The following is a 15,939-nucleotide window of genomic DNA, read 5'->3' on the forward strand; positions in this document are numbered from 1 at the left end:
CCTCTGAGTACACAACAGCCTCTTTCTTCTGCCTAGCGGTAGCCACCTTTCCCATCCCATGGAAAATACAGAAAGGAAGGAGGGGAGCATCTTACGCCTGCCTCACTTGCTCGATGGGATCATAGTTGTCCAGGTAGTTGAATCGGATGATGTCCGTGGGGTGTTTATCCGAGGACCGCCATGGCGGAAGCTCTTTTTTCTCTTTGTTTTTTCCAAGCACGGCTGCTGATCGGAGAACCAAGGAAAAGGATAGTTTTGCCTCAGGGACATCTTTTGCTATTGGCTGGACATTGATGACCACAAATTCATCTTTTGGAGGGGTCTAATGGGAGAGACACAAGTGGAAATAAGCCTTGGTACCCAGCCACAGTCCCACCAGTGGGCATTGTGAGCAATGAAATGCAAAATAAAGAAATTTCCATGGGAGAATGATCAGCCACCCCAGTGACAGATCTGCCAGTTTTGGGGGACCCGATACAGGGGTACTATCTAATGGTATTCAAGGACACAGGGTGACTGCAGAGGGAGAAGTTCACCATCTCCCTTCCCAAAGAGCCAGCCAATGTACAGGTGTTTTGTTTTTCCACCACTCCAATCTCCCACACAGCCTTGGAGAGATCTAATTCAGACCACTGCCCTCATCATCAGAGATTAGCTGATGGGAAGAGTACTGCTGGCCTCTCTTCTTTCTCCCTTTGCTGAAGGAGACTCAAATTTGGGAATAGAGTGGGCCCATGAGGAGAGTATTGGAAGAGGGCTGCAGAGACCAAAAGGTAAGAAGGGGGGATCTTCACAACATTGCCCCAAAGGAGATGTGAACAGAAGTAGGGGAGACATCAGGGATGGGCATCAAAGGGACACATTTTCCCTTGTTGCTAGTACGTGCCTGAGTTGCCTCCCCATGAGGATGAGTGGAGCAAGGCGTTGCAAAGTAATGCATGATATGGAGCACCACGCAGTCATTTTAAGTAGAGAACTCTGCTGGTTTGATGAGCGTGATACTGTCCAATAAGAGCAAAACAAAAGAAGCAACCCTAATGCTAAGATATTTTCTGCTGCCAGGCCATGTCTTCCAGAAAGACAGAGGTACCTTGGGCCTTGTCACATGAAGCTCCTTCACCATCTCAATGTAGTGTTTCTTCCAGATGCCCTGCTCAAAGGGGGTTGGAGAGAAGTTGATGTACCAGCCAAAACGCAAGCACTTAAGCATCCAGAGCTGATCCAACTCCGTCAGGTACTTCCAATGCCAGCTCACCTGTGAAAGCCAAAGGCATCACTGTCTCATGTAATGTAAAGCAAAGTGCGAGCCCCACCATGTCAACTGCTTGCAAGATCACACCTCTTAGAACTCACCAATGTATTTAATTTAAAGGGGCAAGGACTGCTGGGCTGGTGACAGACTTCACTGGGCCCTGGACAATATTGGGGGGAGGAAGGGCTCACCTCTAGGCCCAAAAAGGTGGAGCCCCAGGTAGAGGGGGTGAGGTTAGGGGCAGCCTGTCCTCAGTGTTGCCTGGACCATACCATTCACCCCCCACTCAACTCTCAGATCTGCTTGGACAATGCCATGCTGGGCTCCAGTGGGGATTTTTAAAGGGCCCAGAGCCCCAGACCCCTTTAAATCACTGGGCCCTGAAGCAACTGCCCCCTTTGTGCCCCACATCACCAGCCCTGGGAACCATTTACTGAGGGTGTAATTCACTCCTTTGCAGACAGACAGCCTAAACACTGCTTAAATTGCCACTAACGCCCCACTGGTGTGGCCCATGTGCCCAACGCATGCGCAGGTGTGCATAAGATGCATGGGCCCTGTCAGTGGGTTGTAAGTGGCATTCACAGGAGGCAGAGGCCTTGTGCTGGCTGGCCCTCTGCAAAGGGATGATCTAACACTGCCTCAAAAATTACTGGCCAGGAGGGAAGATATCCATTGTTCCTAAGGAACCCTCCCTGAGTTGCCTGCATGTGAACAGACTGAGATTTTTCGCCAGAGCTGTGTCCTGCTATATACCTCACAGGCATTTATTTTGCACAGAGCATGTATTCAAGTCTAAGGCTAAATGCACCATTAACTTACCTATATTTGAAAAAGCACTGATCCATTGACACCATGAAAGAGCCCGGGGCCCTCCTTTCTGAGTAAGTCATTCCCAGAATTATTGTCCTCCTGGCCACGCACGGACAACACTGAGTCTTGAAAGACCCTGGGACTGAGTCTCTTATTCAAAAGCTCCACCTTGAGTATTTCTGCTCCCCTAAAGCCAGTGCACAGCACAATACATCCCGTTCAAAGGGGTTTTTAAGCTTTTTATACTGTATCTTTGCAATTACAAGAGGCCACCATTTTCAAGAGCAGCTGGTGATTTTGTATGCTCAATTTGAGGCACCTGAAAGGGCCTGATTTTCAGAAAGTGCCCGGCCCTCGTCTTTGGAAAATCAGCCTCTTTAAAGTGCCACAAATTGGGCTCCTGAAAATGGAGGCACCCAAAAATCACTAGACTTTGAAAATCTTGGCTACGATGTTTACATGGTCTTAAATACTAAAACCCTTGGAACAGAGATTATCTATCCCATTTCTCCATGATTTTGCAACATTTCTGCACACTAGATCAGTGTTTCTCAACCTTTTATATACAGTACCCCCTTTTTAAAAAAATAGTATATGTGCCTCCAGACTCCTCTCATGTACGCCTAAGGGTACGCGTACCACTGGTTGAGAAACATGGTCCTAAGGTAATTTGAGGTTGTGAAACAGGTGCCATTCAACCTTTCCAGATTGCTGTACCCTTTTTGGGAGTCAGATTTGTTTTGCATACCCCTAAGTTACATCTCACTTAAAAAAACGACTTACAAAAACATGCAACAATCTCTCAGAGGACTACTGCTGAAAACTTGCTGACTTTGTACCATCTCATTATCAAATAAATGAATTGGAATAGAAACGTAATTACGTTTCAGCATCAGGCATATGAAGCAGTAGAAACAAGTCACTGTCTAAATGAACTTTTAGATTATACTGACTGTACTAGTGTTTTTTTAATGTACCCTGTTGTAAAACTAGGCAAATAGCTAGATGAGTTGATGTACCCCTGGAAGACCTCGGTGTAACCCCAAGTGTGCACATACTCCTGGTTGAGAAACACTGTCCTAGCTTATATGGCCAAGAAATTCCCTCTACACTGATAATTACAGAGAGTCTCTTGTGCTGTTATGGAGGGACTTAATTGGCACAGGTATCTGGTAAAATCAAGTGCTTCCTTATAGATCCTCTGAACTCACCTGAAAGTAGCTTTCATACTTCAGCTATGTGCTGCTTTTTACCTGTGCGCATCGACAGAGACTTCTGGGGTCCAGGAAAGAAAAGATGTATAAAGACAAGACTCTGGGAAGCTTGGTGGTGAAATCCAGGGCTTCAGCTGGAACTCGGTCCTGCAGCTGCTTGGAACAGAACTTCTGCTGGGACAGGGAGCAGCGTTCGAACAAGTCTATCAGGATCCTTCGCCTCTGACCATCTGTCCACTTGTCAAACTGCAAAAGGGAACTGCTGGTTTTGTGGCACCCAAGGTACAGCTTGTAAAAAATTAGACTAATATTCCAGGCAAGGTAAAGGCAAATACATAAGCCATTGCTTCTGGTGAATCATGTGGAAACTGCAGACAAACATGAAGGCTAGATTAAAAGAAATGGCAAATGCACTCAGCATGTGAGTTAAAAGATTCCTCCTCCAGTGCCCAAGTCTGGAAACACCTGGGTGCAAAAGGCTCTTTATTCCCCTCAGAAGTCCTGGATGTTAACTTCTATTGGATTATTCATGAAAGTAAAAATATTCACATATATCGTGTTTAAATGGGAATAAGTTCACTGCTACTTTGGACAACTTTCTGTACAACTATCTGGCCACCATTATGTCAGATCTGTGAGCCTGTAAGAAGACCATTCCACAATGTATAATGGATTTACCCTCAGAACATCTCTTTTCATCAGAGGAATGCTATTATCACCATTTTACTTTTAGGGAACTGACACACAATGAGACTAAGGCCCAGATTCTCAAAGGCATTCAGGCTCTTAACTTCCCCTGAAATCAATGGGACTTAAGCGCCTAAATACATTTGAGGATCCTGGCCTAAATACGGTCACATAAAATTACATGCAGCACCAAGGACTAAAACCCACATCTCCAGTAATCAGTCTAACCTCCATCCTGCCTCTCCTGTACAACATGCCCCTGACCAATGTGTACAGAGAGGATAAAGTTCTGACCTTACCTGCTGGAAGAAGAGCATATTTAGGTAAACAATCTATCATGCATGCATTGGTCTGGGGCGTAGTAAAGTGAGATGGTCCATAAGCAGAGATGGGCTAGGAACATGTAGACAGGGTGAGTGCAGAGGGAGCAGTGAAGTCTGTTTTTCTTTTTCTGAGCAATAAAAGATGGAAAGAGACTATGGCAACAACCTCCTATTGGGAATCACTCAGTCACAAGTGATTCTTGCCCTCCGTGCCAGAAAATTCAAAGCCATGTCCTTTAGGAAAGGAGAGAGCATAAAGTGCAAAAGTTGGAGAGCATGTAAGAAAACCCCAGAAGCAGTTGGGATCACTGGGAACCCCACAGGAGCGTAAACAATATGAAGTCCTGTGGCGCCTTATAACACGAACAGATTTATTGGAGCATAAGTTTTTGTTGGCAAAGACCCACTTTGTTAGATGCAATGACAGCTTGCGAATGAATCATTTAAAGATAGTATTCTAGGGATGAAATTCTTCTTACCGAATTTTAAATGGATTACTACTTACTCCTGCTCCCTATTGGTAGGAATAGCACCTGTTATCTAAATCAGCTCAAGGAGAATGAAGCTTTCAAAGTTGTTTGGAGCACTGCTTGCTATACACTCATCCCTCGCTATACGAGCACACTTGGTTACCAGCTTTCTGCTTGTAGGGGAAAACTCATGAGAGGGACACTGAATTACCATCAAAATGCACATGAAAGTCTCTGATTCGTTTCAAGCGCTCCTAACTTGGAGAAGGAGTTGCAGCATGTGGCGCTGCTTTTGAAAGGGAAGTGAACTTTGGGGTTGGTGGGGGTTGGGGAGGGTTAAAGGCTGGGGGCAGTTTGGGGCCATGAGTGAGAGGGAGGGTTAAAATGTGGTGGCAGGTTGGGTCCTTAGGGTGGACGGGGGGTGTTAAGGCTGTGGTGAATTAGGCGTGTGGGGCGGGTAGGGGGTCAAGGCTGCTGCAGGTTGGGTGTGTGGGACAGTGGGGAGGGGGTCAGGCTGCAGCGGTTTGGGGCCACAGGGCTTGCGGGGGGGTCAGATTGCCACGGTTTGGGGCTGCAGGGCAGATGGGGGGGTCAGGCTGCAGAGGGTTGGGGCTGTGGGGCTGGCAGGGTGGGATCAGGCTATGGCAGTCTGGGACTGAGGGGCTGGCGGGGGGGCCAGGCTGTGGCGGGTTGGGTATGCAGGGTGGGCAGGGGGGTCAGATTAAGGTGGGTTGAAGCCATGGTGAGGGGGATGAGGGTGGCATTAGCGGGGGGAGTTCACTCGTCTAGTGAACAAAGGTAAGTATACGTGTCCCTCATTTTAGCGAGTACTCGTAAGAAAAGTACTCGTTTAACGAGGGATGAGTGTAGACTGTTCTTCTACATGCGCTGACAGTGCACCATGACATGCACTCCTCTACTGCAAAGCTACTGTCCGAATTAGACTTTTCCAGCAATATATTCTCTGTCAGCTAAATCATGAGGTCTTTACTTGCTTTACTAACTTCAGTGGGAATTCAAGGTTCTTACTTAAAGTTGATCTCCAAGGAAATAAATAATATGGTGTTTTGTTTTTTTGTTTTTTTATGATAGGTAAAGAAAGACTTAACCTACTGGGTCTTTTTCCAATCATTTTTCATATTAGAAATTCAGATCTCTTCTCTCCTGTTTTTCTTGGAAGATTCTGCAGATACCTAGAGAACTGGTGGGATTATGACAACGGAGACGCATGCAGCTGAAACTTGATTAATTTAGAAGAAAAAAGAGAAGTTACTCACCTGTGTAGTAATGATGGTTCTTCGAGATGTGTCCCCGTAGGTGCTCCACAGTAGGTGTCGGGCTCGCCCCGGCGCCGCAGCTCGGAAAATCTTCAGCAGTCTCCGTCGGGTCGCGCATGCGCCGATGCACATCGGCTCTTCGCGCGCTTACAGTCACGTGCGCGATCCGGTCCCCGCCAGTTCCTGATCAACTGCTCCGGACGCCCTTGAAAACACACAAACAGAGCTCTGAAGTGGGGAGGAATGGGTGGGTAGTGGAGCACCCACGGGGACACATCTCGAAGAACCATCGTTACTACAGAGGTGAGTAACTTCTCTTTCTTCTTTGAGTGGTCCCCGTGGGTGCTCCACAGTAGGTGACTACCCAGCAGTAACCCCCCCCGAAAAAGGAGGTGGGTACCCGATTTATGTGCAGCTTGCCCATGAAAGGACTGCTGTCGACAGGTGTGTATCCTCATCAAGCATCCTGTGCATGGCGTAGTGCTTGGCGAAGGTGTCATAGGAAGACCACGTCGCCGCTCTGCAGATATCTCTCAGCGCGATCCCTTTGAAGAAGGCCGTTGATGCCGCCATCGCCCTCGTAGAGTGGGCTCTTGGCGGAACTGGCAGAGGAGTCTTGCGAACTCGTAACACAGTCTTATGCAAGACACAATGTGATTTGAAATCCTCTGTGAAGATAGCGCTTCTCCTTTTGACCTGGATGCAATGGACACCAGGAGTCTGTCCGTTTTCCGGAAAGGTTTAGTTCTATCGATGTAGAAGGCCAGTGCCCTTCTTACGTCAAGTAAGTGCAACCGTGCCTCTTCATTTGAGTTGTGAGGCTTAGGATAGAACGAGGGCAGCACTGTTGGTTCGTTGATATGAAAATCTGAAGAGACCTTCGGAATGAAGGCTGGGTGTAATCGTAAGACCACCGCTTCTTTTGAGAAGATCGTGCAGGGTGGTGTGGACATTAGGGCCGCGAGCTCGCTCACTCTGCAAGCTGACGTGATTGCCAGGAGGAAAGCCGTTTTAATGGTAAGTAGTCGGAGGGGGACCGTAGCCAGTGGTTCAAAGGGCGGTCCCGAGAGGATATGTAGAACTAGGTCTAAACTCCATGACGGCGGTATTGGTTTCCAAGGGGGGGTACAGATTCACCAACTCCTTTAGGAAATGTGAGACAACAGGATGGGCAAATGTGGTTGATCCATCCTCTTCATGCTGAAACGCTGATATAGCCGCCAGATGCACCTTTATAGAGGATGGCGAAAGTCCCTTTTGTTTGAGTTGTAGCAAATAATCCAGAATCATAGGTATGGTGGCGTCCTGGGGTATTAGTTGCCTGGAGGAACACCATTTGGAAAAATGCAACCATTTGTGCTGATAAGTCTTTCTGGTGGAAGTTCTCCGACTACGTTCAAGGACTTGTTGTACTCCCTCTGAGCATGTAGTCTCTAAGGCGCATAGCCATGGATTAGCCATGCTTATAGCCAAAGTCTTTTCGGGTGCGGGTGCAGTATTGACCCCCGAGCCTGAGAGAGAATGTCCGGTACTGCTGATAGGGGAAATGGCTGATGTTGAGCCATGCGCAAGAGCAATGGGAACCACTGTTGTCGGTCCCAGGTTGGGACTATGAGTATCATGCGTGCTTTCTCCCTTCTGGTCTTCTCCAAGACCTTGTGTATAAGTGTCGTGGGAGGGAACGCATAAGGTAGAGGGCCCTTCCATGGGATCATGAAGGCGTCCCCAAAAACCCCTGTCCCATGCCCGCTCTGGAGCAGCATTGGGGACATTTCTTGTTTTCTCGGGTGGCGAACAAGTCGATTTGGGGAAAACCCCATCTGCAGAACACTTGGTGGAGTAGGTCTGGACGGATCTGCCACTCGTGAGTGGGCGCAAAGTGTCTGCTGAGTTGGTCCACCTTGACGTTGTGGACCCCCGGTAGGTATGAAGCCTTTAGGGTTATATTGTTGGCGATGCACCAGTTCCAGAGCTGGACCACCTCCGCGCAAAGCATACGAGACCTGGCTCCCCCCTGTCAGTTTATATAAAACATGGTGGTGGTGTTGTCGGTATTCACGCCGACTATTTTTCCGTGCAGATAATTGTGAAAATGCCTGCACGCACTGAACACTGCCCTGAGCTCTAATATGTTTATGTGCAGTGTCTTCTCTGCGGGGGACCATAATCCTTGAGTGGTTTTGTTGTCCATGTGAGCCCCACATCCCATATGGGAGGCATCTGTTGTAATGAACACCGTAATTTGCGGTTGGCGGAAGGGCACCCCTGTTAGGAGATTCTTGGGGTTTCCCCAGCATGTTAGCAAGCTTCGTGCCTCTGTTGTAAGTGACACCCTCTTGTGGACGGTGTGGATTGAGGGTTTGTATACGGTTGCCAACCAATGCTGCAATCCTCGCATATGCAGCCTGGCATTTTGCACCACAAACGTGGTGGTTGCCATATGCCCCAACAGTTGTAAGCACGTGAGAACTGGAACAGTGGGGCTGTACGTTAATAGTTGTACGAGAGATTCGATGGCACGAAAACGAGCCTCGGGTAAATACACCCTTGATGTGACTGAGTCTATCCAAGCCCCTATAAACTCTATATTTTGCGTGGGGTCGGTCTTTGATTTTGAGAAATTGATGATGAGGCCCAGTGAGGTAAATGTGTTTGTGGTGATGTGTATCATCCGTAATACCTCCTCCCGGGAAGTTCCCTTTAACAGGCAATCGTCCAGGTACGGGAAAATGAAAACTCCCTGTCTGTGTAGGTATGCTGACACCACCGCTAAGGTCTTGGTGAAGACTCTGGGTGCTGAAGAGAGTCCGAATGGGAGGACTCTGTACTGGAAATGATCTGTACCCACAAGGAACCGGAGGAAACTCCTGTGGGCTGGATGAATTGTGATATGAAAATACGCATCCTGTAAGTCGAGGGCTGCAAACCAATCGTAGCAACAGGGACAGGGGCCCGGCAATGGAGACCTGGACCATGATCCAATGATGTAAGGGTGGTGCCTGGAATGTCGAGACCTCCGAGATGATACCGACGTACGAGGAGAGCCTCTGTGAGAAGACTCGTAGGGGTCTCTGCTAGATGCTGGAGAAAAGCGTGCAGATCCCTGTGATGGGCTCCAAAGAAAAGGAGGACGTCTGTGACAGGCTGAAGGTGTTGCTGCCCATCGAATCTCCGGTGGTGATCGTGGTGACAGAGGCAGTGCAATTACCTCAGGAGAGGGGCTGCGGTGCCTGGTCTTCGTTTTAGCCTTTACCCTCTCGGGTGGTCCTATTGGTGAACTTGGTACCGGAGCAGGTGTCATGCTGATTTCCACTGCTCCCGGTGCCGTTGTCGCCGGTGCCGTCATCACTGGTGCCGTCGATCCCGGTGCCGTCGTCCTCGGTGCCGTGGATCCCGGTGCCATCATCTTCAGTGCCGTCATCCTCGGTGCCGATGTCCTCAGTGTCATCGTTTCCGGTGCCTCTGGGGAAGTCTCGATCAGTGCCGCAGTAGCCGGTGCCGAACTGATTAGTGCCCGCACGGCTCTCGGTGCCGTCTCCCCGGTAACTGCAGGGCCTTGAGTGGTTGCATGCGCCACAGCTTTACCAGTGGAGGAAGCCAGCATGCGCGGGCCCTTTGTTACACTCGTCCCGCTCCCAACAGTAAGGGGCAGGGATCGAGTAGGTGAGGCTCTTCTTTTCTTCTGCGCAGAGGAGGTCAAAGAGGCAGCCTTCTTCTTGTGCGATCCTGAAGAGCCCTCCGCATGCGCTGTCTCCGATGCGGCAGGCTGAAGTGCTTTGTCAACTAGCAGCATCTTCAGCCTCATTTCTCTATCTTTTCTAGCTCTGTTAGTCAACTTAGAACAATGGGAGCACTTCTGGGGAATGTGCGTCTCCCCGAGGCACTGTATGCATCTGCTATGGCCATCCGAAGCAGGCATGGCCTCCCCGCAAGATTCACACTTCTTAAAGCCGGGGGATGGCATTGTTAAAACTTAACTCTGAGTCCTTAGGTGCTAATAGCACACTTAACAGTCTATTAGGTGATGTTAATAACCGGTGGCCTTTGAAGGCAGACAACAAAAGCGACGGGCCCGCCCGGAGGCGGCCACTGCGGTTCTAAGATAGTCTTTAGCTTTTAACAACTTTTAACAGAGTAACTAACTATAATAACTATAGAACTGCTAACTATGAACTGTTAAAAAGTATAAACACGAGAAAAAATAAGATTTATCTGTCTCGGGCGTTGGAGCCGGAGAGGATTCCGTCTGCAGCCGTTGGCGGTTGAGAAGGAACTGGCGGGGACCGGATCGCGCACGTGACTGTAAGCGCGCGAAGAGCCAATGCGCATCGGCGCATGCGCGACCCAACGGAGACTGCTGAAGATTTTCCGAGCTGCGGCGCCGGGGCGAGCCCGACACCTACTGTGGAGCACCCACGGGGACCACTCGAAGAAGAACAATTTATCTTCAGACTATTTAAATCTGTTGTTTGGTTGTTTTTTTTTTAAGATTTGTTTAATTCGCTTAGGTGAGAGTCAGTTGACAAAAAAGATGGCCTTGTAACAATTCAGTCAGCCTACCCCTTCTCACAAATATATATCTAAGATCTCCAACAAGTCCTCTGCAAAACCAGAAAAGGACAGAACTGGCATTCCTGAGAGCTCATAAAAAGGTCCAAAACAAGCAGAAAAAAGTTCCCAAACTAAAAGAATTTATTTAACATAAAGAAACAAAGCAGGTAACCAACACATTTCCCTCTATTTGCATATCACCTTTAACCCTAATGATATTTTCCCAGAGTTCTAAGTGAAAACTGAAGAAGGACGCCACAATTCGATCTTATAAAAACCAGGTCCACTGAGATGATAAAATTATGAATCAGTAACAATTCTCAAATTTCTGTTTACTGCCTTCCACACCAGCAGCTTGGTTTGAAGTGATCAGAACAAATTTAGCTCATCCTTTTACAAATCAGGAAGTTTGCTACTAATTCACTCTTTACATTGCTCACAATTTTTGCAATATAGCATAACTGCAGTATCCCCCGTTGTCCTAACTGCTTGGTGGTGGATTTGCCAGCAGATTCCTATGCTTGCATTTTAAATGGATACTCTCCTGAAATTAATGCAATATAGTCAGCAGCCCAAGAAGCACACAGTTTGTTTTCCTAGATGATATATTAACCAGCCACAAAGCATGCACAATTTGTCTCTTTTTTTCTATTAACAGGTTTAAGTGTGACAGAACCCTATCTATGTTTACCTTCCACCCCAGCTCCTCCTCTTACATTTGATTGCATTAATCCAACCAGTTTAACTGGATTTATTGTTGTGAAGTGCTGCACCTTCTCTACTGCTAGGCTGCTAAAATGTTTTCCTTGTCTGTTCTCTTCTAAGCACTTGACAGCAATGACTCCATAAGGACTATGTGATATAAAACAATTTTGGACATTGCACTAGTGAACATGCGGTTCTCTGTCTGTCATTCTGTACACGTGTAATACTACCCCATGTCAATAGCAGTGCCACCAGGACCTCTTCAAAAAACAGTAGACTCTTCAAGTCTTCCTTTAGCTATCAGAAAGAAACAAAAAAAGGGAACAAACCAATTATTTATTTCCTTGGAGGTCAACAGCAAACTCCACCACGAAGCCTCTGGGGGTTCCATGCCAGTCCCACGCCTGAATAAAAGGAGGATTGGTCAGATGAGTATCGATATGCTGATTGTGAAACAACCATATGAATGAAGTCTGATGCCAGTATGACAAAATGATAAAAGATGCTGGCTTGGATGTCACCTGGATAAACAAGCTCTGCAACACCAATCGAGCGGTCAGGGTTGGGTTGATAAGTTGGCTACCAAAACAAAATTACAACTAATACATATACTATCATTTGGAACGTCTGGATGCTGTAGGCAACTGGAAAATTAGAGCTGCTTTGGGAGGAGATGGAGAGATACTGATGCAATATACTTGGACTGGAGGAGATGTGTTGGACAGCTTCAGAAGAGATGCGCAGTTGCAAAGTCATTTGGTCAGGGAACGAAACAAAGCATGAGGCAGGAAATGGATTCCTTCTCAGCAAAAGAGCTGGAGGAGCATTGTTAGGACACAAACCAGTGAGTGCAAGAATGATGGTAGAGAGATTCGAAGCAAAACTGTTCAATGTCTCAGTCATTCAGGTATATGCACCCATGTCAGAGAGTACGGAGGAAAACACTGAGCTATTCCATAAAGACTTGACAAAGATGCTGGAGAAGATACCAAAGAGAAATGGACCTATCATCGGAGGAGATTGGAACGTGACGGTTGGAACAGATAACGAAGGTTGGGACAGAGTCATAGGAAGGTTTGGATATAGAGAAAGAAACGAACGAGGCAAGAAACTACTAGAGTTTGCTAAGGAGCATGAGATTGTAGTCTGCAACATGAGATTCCAACAAAAGGACTGTAGGACGTGGACATGGCAATCGAATGACAGGAATGAGTGTAGGTGATGTGCAAATGAAACAAAGAATTCACATTACTGTGGCTCTTTTGGGTAATCCTGATTTTTGATTTGATTCCTGAGCCACTGAGATCTGAGTAGTGGGGCCAACAGCCATTGCAAGCCAGAGGGCAAGGTGGGAGGGAGGCCCTGCTCTGTGCTTCAGGAAGGGGCGGGGTCATTGGTGGAAGGGGAGAGGTCAAGGCAGTCAGCCTTTAGCACCACCTGGCCCGTGGCTCTAGTCCTCCCCTCAGCTGCATTGAGCACTGAAGCACCGTTGCCATGGCATTTCGAAAGGGCCTGGAGCTCTAGCCACTGCTGCTGCGAAAGCAGCACTGGTGATGACCAGAGCTCCAGGCCCCAGAGCAACTGCCCACTTTGACCCCACCATCAGCAGGCCTGGATCTCAGTATCACTGAGTTAGACTGATTTGTATAGGTATGGATCCATATCAATATTCCCTCTAATCTTTTCCATAAGTGTGGACTTTTTCCATCCATGGGTGGAATAAATTCTATGTGCGCTGAGGCATGTGGGACTGTGTACCACAATAGAGCTACAAATCTAGCTGTGGGCACTCTGAGAATCAGCTGGGTGGCATTGGAAACACTCCTGAGAGGCTGCATAAGTGCAGAGCTTACAGGGAACATTGGTCCATGTACCTGACACCTATTCATTTGAAAGTTTTGAAGGCAACTCAACTATGAAGTTACCACTGAGGATGACAAAGATACAGAGCTGAATTCATTCTCACTGAATGCTCTTTTCCTGCATGTTTATTCCTGTTCACCTGGGGCGGGATGAACAATACAGGTGTTCTCTCATAACTGCTCCATTCATTTATCTTTGCCTTACAAGACAGGAAGGCTTCTCCAGTGGTTAGAGCACTAGTGTGGGATTAATGGATGTGGCAGGGTGAGGCCAGGGGAGGAAATACAAGAGTGAAAACAGGGCAGATTTGGAGCTGACCATCAGACAGAGTGGGAGCAGCTGAGGAGTAGGCAGCCCTAAATCAGTTAGGCCCAGCTGATCCCACTTAAGGCTACCTTTATAAACACTTTCCCACAAAGGGCAAGAGGGGAGAGTGAGAGGTGATTAAGGAGGGTGTAGGAGATGAGTGAGGAGATGGAAGGAGTTTGGGAGGAACAGAAGAGACAGTGGAGAAGGAGAATTGGGCTGCCCCAATCTGGAGGACCCTCAGGCTTGACTAGAGGTTGAGAACTGGTCAGCCGGTGGAACCAATCAAGGAAGGGGACTTGCTGCTCCCCTACCTGAAGTGGGTACTGCGGGGGATAGTCTGAGGAAGTGGACCAGGGAGAAGAGCTTCGGGGGTAAGGGTGAAGACCCAGCCTGTGCCGGTAGCAGCCATACAGGGTCCCTGGGCTGGAACCTGAAACAAGTGCATGGGGACTGTGTTCCCCACAGACCACCCCTCTGCCTGAGCAAGGGTAATGCAGTTCCTATAGTGGGTCCAGTGGACTAAACAGAGGGCCTGAGGCCCAAGAAGAAAACTGACCTTGCCATAAGGGGAAGTGGTTTCAGCTACTGTCTCTGCTACAGGCTCTGTGTACCCATGGACAGCTCATTTAGTCTCTCTGTACCTCAGTTCCACACCTGTACAATGAGGGTCATAGCACTACCTTGCCTCACCAGCCTTTTGTGAAGAAAATATTAAAAGACTGACAGGTACTCAGGTAACAGGGCTGTAAAAGTGTCTTGGATAAATCACAATTCTTTAATTCCAGTCTTAAAGCCTTCCTGGCCTTTAATAGCAGTATCTAAATATCAGCCATTTTTCCTGAACACTTCTTCATACACTTTTTTTCAGGCTTTCTATCCTATTACAAATCATTCTAAAAACCAGGCCAGATTTCTCAGGTCCATGACTACACCAAAGTTCTACCAGGTATGAGTTTGCTGCTTTCTGTTTCACCTGAATCTGACACTTACATCCTGAAAATTAGTCTTATTATTTGAAACACAAAACATGTTTCAAATTCACATCCTGTCATCTTCTCATTAGTTCTGTACATATATATCTATATAAAAAGAGAAAACCCTACCCATTTTCCAAGCAGAGCTCTTCTTTCTTCAAATACCTGTTTGAAAATAAATCAGACACAAACAAAATAGAACACAGAGAGGTAATTCAATATGTCCCTGGATAAAGCTCTAGCTTGCAAAAGGATCTACATATCCTGTAAAATGAGTCCCCAACCCTGCCATTGGGTCCTTGTGGGCAAATTCTTACACCCCCATGGAGTTCACAGAAGTCAATAGGATCCACATAGTTACAATTGTCATTCACATTGATCAGGGCAAAGTGTTCATTTGACAATTTACCCTTTTTTTTTTAGGGATTTTTTTTAAGTCAGCACAATGCTCCTGGGAAGCTCGAATGACACAATGCTGAAGACCTCTCTACTCAACAGCCACAGTCAAGACAGCAGCAGTTCATACTTCTCCCTATGGCATTGTCAGTGTGCAACCATAAGTTGGAGGGCCCACCTTCAAGGGGTTAGAAAGGAGCTTAGACTTTGTGGCCCAAGGAATCTGAAGAGACTATCACCCATTAGTGACAAGTGCACTGGTGGGCATTTATCCACTAGGACAGAGACCGAAAGCACTGGAAACTTCTCTTCATTACTCAAGAGCGTGCACAGGGAAGTGTAGACTGCAGTAGTTTTTCTGTCATAAGGACCAAAGAGGAGACACACATACCCAACTCACAAGTATACCTTGAAACAGTTACTGACCACAATTAGGAACATATTATTCATCACTGCAAACTCCAAACATGTTATTGTTTTGGCAGCCAGCAAGAAAGGCTCCCGTTGAGAAAGACGATATCACTGTTGACATTTGGTATAGTCCAACTGTCAACTCTTAATTCTGTCTCTCTCAGTGGGGGTGGAAAAATGACATCTCTTTTCTTTGCATGTTTACAGTTATTGTGTGTTTTGTTTTCTTTATACAAGGCTCTTGGCAAAATGAGAGGCCCCCTGGTAAGTGTTTTATTGGCTCAACTTGAAAAATGTGCCAAAGACAGTGATCTATAGGTATAAAGATCTGTGTTTTGGTTTGTAGAATTTAAGTGAAATGGGGTGTTATTTCACATCTGAAAGCAATGTGAATGCCTTCTGATCAAAGAAAGATACAGTATTTGCTTTTACAATTCTCTGGAATGGACCTGAACCAACGCTGCCAAGAAGCTCTGTTTACATTTGGAAACAAATTACAGATATCAGTACAATTGTTCCCTGGCTTTTCTGCCTCTTTGACATCAGGTTTGAGCTTCTTGTCCTCTCCTTCAAGGCTTTGCAGGACTTTGCTTTGTCTTTACTCTGATCTGCACCCATACCTGCCCCTCTTTGTCTCCTTTACTACAAATTACCCTCATTAGCATCCCTTCTCTCTCCTCCAATTTCTTTCTAC

The 15,939-nt window shown here is 47.1% G+C and overlaps 1 protein-coding gene across 1 annotated transcript in view; it reads right to left on the bottom strand.

Annotated features, from left to right (window-relative positions):
- Positions 1–15,939, bottom strand: part of FBXO16 (F-box protein 16) — a 59,676-nt gene that overhangs the window by 22,795 nt on the left and 20,942 nt on the right. The window contains exons 3-6 of the mRNA XM_074991457.1: positions 14,568–14,603; positions 3,319–3,525; positions 1,091–1,255; positions 96–322 (exon numbers count right to left, since the gene is read on the bottom strand). Of these exons, the coding sequence (XP_074847558.1) occupies positions 96–322; positions 1,091–1,255; positions 3,319–3,525; positions 14,568–14,603 (635 nt within the window). The remainder of the gene's footprint in view (positions 1–95; positions 323–1,090; positions 1,256–3,318; positions 3,526–14,567; positions 14,604–15,939) is intronic.

Source organism: Carettochelys insculpta, chromosome 3 (assembly GCF_033958435.1).
Source record: "Carettochelys insculpta isolate YL-2023 chromosome 3, ASM3395843v1, whole genome shotgun sequence".
Taxonomy (NCBI): Eukaryota; Metazoa; Chordata; order Testudines; family Carettochelyidae; genus Carettochelys; species Carettochelys insculpta.